This window comes from Phodopus roborovskii, unplaced genomic scaffold, assembly GCF_943737965.1.
Source record: "Phodopus roborovskii unplaced genomic scaffold, PHOROB, whole genome shotgun sequence".
Lineage (NCBI taxonomy): Eukaryota > Metazoa > Chordata > Mammalia > Rodentia > Cricetidae > Phodopus > Phodopus roborovskii.
In genome coordinates, this window is record NW_026126558.1 from 23,874,422 (window position 1) to 23,883,099 (window position 8,678).

Sequence of the window (8,678 nt, forward strand, 5' to 3'; positions counted from 1 at the left end):
TTTATCATTTTTCTTGGGTCTGATGGACTCATTTAAAACTCGTTTTCATCTAGTAGCTGACTTCTGACAGCTGGTATGCCTCAAACTCATTTTCTGTCCCCGTATTTCTTGGTCCACAGAAAGTTACATTCATTTTGCTGCTTACAAATTATCCAGTTGATGATTTTTTTTCTGTGTTGGAGATACAGGTTTTGCTGTGTTGTTTAAGCTGGTATAGAATTCCTAGGCTTATGCCAATATTCCCTGTTTCAGTTTCTGCGGAGCTGGGACCACAGCTATGTATCACAATACCAGCTGATAGTGAGTGATGTATTTAGAACAACAACCTGAGCTGTGAAGACTGTGGGACTTTAGAGCTTACACATACACATTCAACATTGTTACAAGAACATTTATTGAGATATTCTAACAGCAGATTTGCAGTGTTTGTGAAGAACTGACAGGTAGGGTGTTTGTCATATAAAGTAGTAAAATGCATGACCTTATATTTTAGGAATGGTTATGTGAATGTTAGGATCAAAATGCTTTCCAAAACTAGGACAGAGCCCACCCTTCATGAAGCCCACACACCTTTCTTTACGCAGGGCACTATAGCTCTGTGTGTTTGCCCTGAGCTCCCTTTAGCTCCTGGATCTTCTGGGGCAGAGTCTTGGTCCAGAACTGCAACCTTCTGGTCTTCAGGGCTCGGCCCACAGCTGGCTGGATGTCCAACTTCAGATAATGCTCATCATGGTCAAACATGGGCCAGTAGGTTAGACCCTCGCTGTTGGGGTTCCTATGGATATGCCACCAACAGGGAGAGGTGAAAGTCAGTTGAAATTGCCTTAGTTTCAGAACAGTGATTAAAGTAGGTCAGAGTGTTGAGGAGACTGATAGTCCATATGTCCTGATATAGAGATATGAGTGTGATCTACAAGTTTCTGCTCCATGTACAGCAAGGTTGCTGCCTTGCATGGCTTGTTTTCTACCTCCTTCTCAAAGACAAGATCTAAAGAACATTACCACAGTACCGTGTCCCTGTCTAGTCACTGTAAGATGACCAGTAACAAACATATATAAAGTATCTATCTGAGTGTGCCTTGTGTGGGTGTGGAGGGGGATGCTGGCTATATGGTAATGTATTTGCCAAAGTGTGCTCTGGGGGAGGGAAGACTCTATCATGTAATAAAAGACCACACATGCTAAAGAGGCCTCCCCACACAAAGAGAGTTCTGGACAGTGCTGCACCCTTGCAGAATTTGGGGGAAGGGCATTCCCTCACCCATGCCGTGCAAAGTTGGCCCAGTACTTCATCATCTGTCTGCTCAGTAGCTCCTCCTCCTTAGTGGAAACAACTGAAGAGAGAAGAACAGGTACCTAGCACCCCGCCCCTTCATGCATCTGCCCACTCATGCTTCATCCCACCCCAGCTACCATTTGATTCTGAACTGTTGGCCTGGTTTCCTCCCTCCCCCAACCCCTGATTTAAGCCTCTAAGTGAATTCAGCCAGGCCCATTCCTGCTACATTATTTTCTTATTCCCATTAACCCAAGGTAGACTGTAATGTAGGTTTTGAGCAAGATGGTGCACAATGGATTCTGTCTTTCTCCAAGGATTTAGTTCCCTCAACTGGATTAAGAGCTCAGCTATCATTCCTATTTCCATCATGCACCCCATCCAGCTCAAGGAAATCCAGAAAGACTCACTTTTTATGCCAAATAATAGGTTGCCAAAAATGAAAAAAATATCATCACCATGGTCAGCCTTCACGTGTGGTGGTCTGATATCTTTAAAGAAGCTGGGTTGATGTTGGAACTCATAGAAGTAGACAGGAGCATGGGAACCTGGGGGTGAAGACATATGGTGATTACGGCAGCACTCTGCCTAGAACTGTCCTAGCATACATTTGGTGACAAGATAATTGGTCTCAAGTTATCTGGTATCACAACAGTTGAGTGTGGAGCTCCAGCATGGAGCCCCCTGGTAAATAATGACTCTGCCCTCCACAAGTGAGTAATTTAGTCAAGTCCTGGATATCACTCAGCTATTTCCTCCTTTGTACTGAAAAATATGTCACTCTCTCACACTTGACACAAGGGTTTACTAGACAAAGACTCTCACTTGTGAATCAACAATCAGGGAGCCTGTATTGGTCTAGGTCTTTTTCATATATGCCATTGTTGTGTAGCTTGGTTTATTTATTTTTTGGAACTCCTAATGGAGAGAACAAGGACTGTCTTGACTCTGTTACCTCCTACTGGTTGCCTTATCCAGACTTAATATGAGGAGAGGTGGCTATGCTATGTTTGCCTGATATTCCCAGTATTTCTGCTCTTTTCTGAAGAGAAACAAGAGGAGTACATAGAAGGGAGAGGGGTGAAGGGACTTGAAGGAGAGGAGGAGGGAAAACTGTGGTAGGTATGTAATATATGAGAGAATAAATTAATAAAAAAGACTCTGTTTCTGGAACCAGAGATCTGATCCAGACACAGGTTAGGCCTTGACACTACAGAGATCACCTGTGACCCACAGCTCTGACTTCCCCTCTTGGCCACATTTCAGGCATACTCACGCTGAAAATGTGCTACTTGGAGTGCAGGGATGACAAACATGAAGTCTCCCATCATCTCCTTGAACTGCATTTGGAGGGTCTGTGGGTCCTCTGTGTCCCCCATGTACTCTTCCATTAGCAGGTCACTACACTCAGGAGGCAGCATCTACACCAGGGAATTGAGAAGGAGGTGACAGACACTAGGTTATATAGGCAATAGCCTCAGGGTAGGGATACACAAAAGAGGTATGCAATGGGAGAAGTCTTAAATAGACAGGCATGTGCGTGCACACGCGTGTGCACAAACACACACACACACACACACACACACACACACTTCTGAGGATGTTTCTTGTGAAAGTTAGATGGGGGTCCTTGCAGTCAGTTGTGGCAGTGTCCTGAGGTTCTCACCATTTGTGCTGCTGTGCTCTTCAAAACAGCAGGCAGGGTCTCTCTGGTTATTTCTTTCACTTTCTGAGCAGAGCCCATGATCTGGGGTATGGAGAATGTTTTTTAAACATTTTAGGGTATGGATATGGATCAATGAATCTGAGTTCCCATTGCCTACTATATGAGTCTCTAGGCTCCCAGAAGATTAGCACTGATCCTCACCATAGGGAGAAGCCATCCATATTCATCATTGTTGACACCAATAATGCTGGGAACAGGGTGAAAATCAGCAGAGACCAACAGCTCCTGAGGGTGCCTGGGTAGAAATTCTCCATCCACCACACCAGGGATGATCTTGAAGGCCTGAAGGACATTAAAATCAGTGCAGAAGATCACAAGCATACCTATGCTGATGTCCACTGAGTTACTTCCACCCCTTCTCCATTTCCTAATTTGTCTCAGGGTGGTTATTCTCCATCAAACCTCTCCATCTCACCCCTGAAGAGAACTTACACTTAGAATAGCCTATGTTGGTATGGATTTTGCAACCAGGACTAAAAGGATACTAAGCAATGGGCATTAGGTAATTTGTTCCTACTAGTGAGGACTATCTATAACACATCTTGCTATCTGACATCTTCCCAGCCACACAGTTTTGCAAACCTTGTTAATAGCCAGAATCTCGGATTCACTCTTGCTTCGTAGGCAGCTCACCAGGGTCTCGGTGTTCACAGTTGGACAATCAGATAGATTGGCCACTATCTGTAAAGGGAAGAGGATGGAGGCTGCCTGGATGCATTGTCTTCTAGGCAGAGAAGTTTTCTCAATCCCAAGATGGTATCATTGGTTCTAAATATTATACTGTGCTGTATAATATATGTAGATGGGAGTACAAGCAAAATTCTTCCCATTTCCTGTTTCTCAGCAGTGTCTGCTCTCCCTTCCTCCCTCCCTCCATCCACCCCATCTCCCTTGTTCCTCCTTCCCCTACCTCCCTCCACTATTCTTCCTTCCCTGCCACCCCATGTCCCCTTTTACCCAGTGTGAGAAAAACTATTTTGTTCTGCTGCAGCCTACACCAGCCTAGCTGGTCTCTAACCTTCCAGGGATTTCTCTGTCCCTGCCTCCCATCTCACCATAGGAACACTGAGAATAAAACAAGAAACACCATACCCAGACATATGTGTGTTCTTGGTGAATTGAACTCAGATCCTCACACAGGCACAGAAATCTCTATCGCCTCTTGTACCATTTCCCAACCCATATATACTTTTTTTTTTTTTTTTGCCAGTGATAGAAACCGCTAGGCACAGCTTTGGTGAACATGTAACATATGCACCATGTATAAAATACTATAGGGTGCAATGGGGTGGGAGGTGAAGTTTCTAAACTGTGAGTCTTAAGAAAGCTCTAAAGAGAAGTTATTTCCCATAGTCCTCATTTATTTTTTTTTTTTTGTACTGAACATGGTAGCAGATTACTAGAGAGTGAGAGCTAATACTGTAGGTTAGGGTTTGAGGTTAGAGTACACTCACTGTGTAAACCATCTCAGAGGAGCTGGAGATGAGATCAGGCAGCAGGGCAACTCCACTCTCCATGATGGCTCCTTGGAAGAGTCCTTTGGACATGGGGGACACAACAAGTGAAGACACACTTGTGCCACCTGCTGACTCGCCAAAAATGGTGACCTGGTCAGGGTTGCCTCCAAAGTGGGCGATATTCTGCTGGACCCAGCGTAGGGCAGCCACTTGGTCCAGGTAGCCCCAGTTGCCTCTGGCATGCTGGTCTCCAGTGCTGAGAAGTTGAAGGGAAACAAATCAAATGGCTACTTACATTCTTCTCAGTTGACACTGCCCTGTCCAGTCCTAGTCTCACCTGAAGAAGCCCAGGACACCCAGACGGTACTGGATAGTGACCACCACAACATCCTCAGTGGCTGCCAGCATGGATCCATCATACATGGAAGCCATACCTACAACCAGAGCACCACCATGGATCCACACCATCACCTGGAGAAATCAAGAGAGATTCCAGGAAGTTTATATCTGGCACAAGCTTAAGTGGTACTGCCCTCTAGATTATTGACTACTTTCTATCTGTGCAGGTAAACACACACAGGCCTCCTCATCATCTTAGACCCAAGCCGCAGATGAGGAACACAGTCTCATCAGCGTGTTTCCAAGTCCCATTGTGGCACCATGAATCTCAGTTTGGATTAATGGATTTAAGTCCACAATGATGTTACTATCACTCTCAGACTCCTCAAAAGTGTGGAAAAGATTATCTCCATAAGAGCTTCTTCTGATTATGAATCAAAACCATCACCAAATCTCACTGGCACAACCCATTTCCCAAAGCTGGAAATTTGGCTTATCTCAGTGTTCATTCCTCAGACACCTGCCTGGGTACCAGCTCTAGGGATCAAGTTTGTTGAGAAAATCCTGAGTTAGTCCATGAACCACAGTCCTGACATCTCAGAACTTCAGTGTTCAGTGTCCAATATCCAGGGTTTAGCTGCCCACTTTGACTGAGAAGGCTTCTGTATACACAGTAGGAAAAGGCTTCTCATCAGGGTCTACACTGCAGTGGAACTCAGATGATTTCATGCTTTATAATCATCCTAAGACAGAAATTTCCACCCCCCACCCAGTTGAGTATTGCCCAACTCTCACAGGCAGGTTGGAACCCTCATTGGCATGGGTTGGTGTGTAGATGTTGAGATACAGGCAGTCTTCAGATATAGAGATGGGAGGCATGATGCTTTTCATTGTCTTCAGAGCCTCTGAATTCATCATATCATCATTTTGTAGACACCTGGTGACAATGGCAAACATTTATTACAGAGATGTTTGGTGGTCAAAATTGGTTTTTAGTATGGATTTTCTCATAGACACCTTTGGCCACTTTCTCTAAGATATCCTGCTAAAGCATGACTCCTCTCTAAACCCCTTTCCTACAAAGGTAAAGGTGACAGGCTCATTGAAAAATGGCATGGAACTGGATTTCCAGAAGGGCCTGCAAAGAGGGCACATAATTTATTCTTTCTGAGCCTAGGATCTAGAGAATTCTAAGAGGGCTCAATGAGAATAACTTCCTACATGCAGTGAAAGTCATTCCTCTTTATTCTCTTTAATTCCTGTTGTGATGGTAGCTTTGATTTCTAACTCCAAACAACATAGAATCACCTAGGGATAATGTGTCCACCAGGGATTGTCTGGATCAGCACAGCCTATGGGGATTTTATGATTATGTTAATAGAGGGGGCACTATTCCCTAGAAAGAGGCTTCTGAACTGTGTAAACAGAGAAGGCCAACTTACATTATCAGATATAGATGTGTTCTTTGATCCCTGATCCCAGTTAAAGGTGTGATGTGATCCAGACCCTTAAGATTCCCCCTTGTAATGAATGGTAATATGGAACTGTGACCCATAATAAACTGTTTCTGCCTTAAACTGATTTTGCCAGGTATTTTACTGCAGCAACAAGAAACAAAATGAAGATACCTCGATGATCTACACAGGAACTATGGAAGTCAGCAATGTCCTAAAGAGTAGTGGGATACTCTTCACCCTATGTCCAGAAACTTAGGGTAGCTTGACTTCCCATGTAATATCAAGGGGAAACTTTTATCCGTATCTTTGGATAATGGTACTTGATTCTATGGATTGTCTCAATGAAAGTAAGGATAGAGTTGCCAAGGACACATCACTTATGCACTCCTGAGAGACTTAAAGCACATGGCACTAGACCCTGGGATTTTGCTGATTAATATGCTTATTTTGACCCTTGTCCATAGACCTCTTCGATGGTGGCAGTGATCACTTGGCACAACCTGAATCTGGGAACCATTTTTATCTGCCTCTCACTGTAAAACTGAGAGATAACACCATATAGGAACTAATTTCTGACCCAGGAAATTGGCAAAGTTTTTCTTTTAGAAGCCTTAGCTCTAACAGAAATTAATAAAAGGACCCAGGGAGTGATATTGGGGTTCAAACTTCAAGCTCGTTATCAGGAAAGCAAAGCAGCTGGCCGAAAACTTCCTACCTCTCGATGAATGGACTGATCCTGACTTCATAAGCTCTCACTAAATCTCAGGCTGTAACTTCTCAGTATTGTTAGAGAATGATTGCCTCCTATAGTTTTGACCCATCTAGTGCTGGGATTAAAGGTGTGAGGTATAATGCTCTATAGGCTGATTTTATCTTGTGTAGATCTGGGTGGCTTTGGACTCACAGAGATCCATCCATCTCTTAATCCTGAGTCCTAGGTTTAAAGGTGTGTACCACCACTTCCTAGCTTCTGGCTGCTGGGATTAAAGGTGTCTGTCACTCACCACTGCCTGATCTCTATAGCTTGAGGCTTACTTTCCTTTACTGAATCATCAGTCAAATTTTAATAAACCATAAATTATATATATATATATATATATATATATATATATATATATATATCCATGTATCAGAAATGTGTGGCAGACTACATATCACAGACAGAAAGCTTCCATGGGGTTGTGATGAAGGAAGCACCTCATTTTGGCCCAGAACTCTGAGCACATCCTCAGCTCTGGGTCCCAGAACTTACATGGCTGGATAGGTGGTCCCATCTCTCACACCACTCCATGGCTCAGGTGCTTCAGGGGGTGCAAATCTCAGTGGTCCTACAGGCGGCTTGGCAAAGGGAATTCCCAGGAAAGTGTGGATATCAACTTCAGTGTTTTTCACATGGACAAGGCTTCCTCTAACCTGCCCTGTGTGTGTTGTCCTGATGGGGCTGGCTGAGTCTTGGCCTGTATGTGGAGAGATACCATCAGAGTTAGTTCTGTCCAGGCAGCTGCCCCCACACTGTAGTCTCCCACCTCATTTTCACTAGAGTACATGGGGAAGGGAATCCGGGGTATCTTGGCTCTGCTGTGGGATGTGGGAGTAGGAGTTTCTTTGTTTTCCCCATGTCCAGGAACATTTTCATGCTCCTTTTGCCTGGTGCCTATGCACATCTCTAGCCAACAAGGAGACATTGGCAGAGCCATTTTGCAGCATTCATACATTACTTTCATTATTATCTAGAGTTCTGTAGCAGCTACACTCAAACACAGAGGAAGGAAATGTCTCTTTTGCTCTTGTTCCCCTAATCTGCAGGTTCTGTGCTGCTCAACCATCCTTACACAGGAGTGGCATTTTGGGTACTGGGTATCCTTAGTCATCTCTCACCCTCTGTGAACTACAGGGCTCACTGTGTGGGCATTAGTGGAGGCATTGGGAGGCCCACACTTCTATCTGCTGTCTTTACTGGTTCCTCCATTGTTGGTTCCTTCCTTCCTGCAAAATTGACTGCTGATTCTGTAGAACTGGGCAGCTCAGACCCAGGTCCTCATGTTCAGTTAAGGGTTCTCACCTTGAACATGGTGGAAAAGAAGCAGGAGCCCACAGGTCACTGCATTCAGCCAGCCAGGAGGGCTTTCCAGTGTCATGGTTGGCTTGTAGTCCGTGTCTGTGTTCCTACAGGATAGCTGTGTGTCATGCACAGGAAACAAAATTTGTGGGACTTGCGTAAACAGGAATTTGGACCCAAAATAAAGTAGGTAGTGTCTTAGCCAGATAGGGCAAAGTTTTCATTGTTAAAGAGGTACAGTCCTGCCAGCAGGCAAAGCAATCCTTGTTCCTGCTCTTTGGCCTCCTAGAAAGGGATGCAATGGTATCTGTAGTCCCTCTGTGATACCAAGAGTCCTGTATGCAAACTTAAATCAATCCAAACC

General features: G+C 44.5%; 1 protein-coding gene across 1 annotated transcript; it reads right to left on the reverse strand.

Annotated features, from left to right (window-relative positions):
• Positions 1-431: 431 nt before the first annotated feature.
• Positions 432-8,401, reverse strand: LOC127234562 (pyrethroid hydrolase Ces2e). Its single transcript, XM_051201553.1, has 12 exons — positions 8,318-8,401; positions 7,508-7,712; positions 5,594-5,735; positions 4,797-4,930; positions 4,457-4,715; positions 3,585-3,683; positions 3,144-3,284; positions 2,943-3,023; positions 2,553-2,697; positions 1,687-1,824; positions 1,262-1,334; positions 432-775 (listed from the first exon to the last, which is right to left on the reverse strand). Exons 1-12 carry the CDS (start codon positions 8,391-8,393, stop codon positions 589-591), a joined length of 1,680 nt encoding a protein of 559 aa, XP_051057510.1. The 5' UTR covers positions 8,394-8,401; the 3' UTR covers positions 432-588.
• Positions 8,402-8,678: the final 277 nt, after the last annotated feature.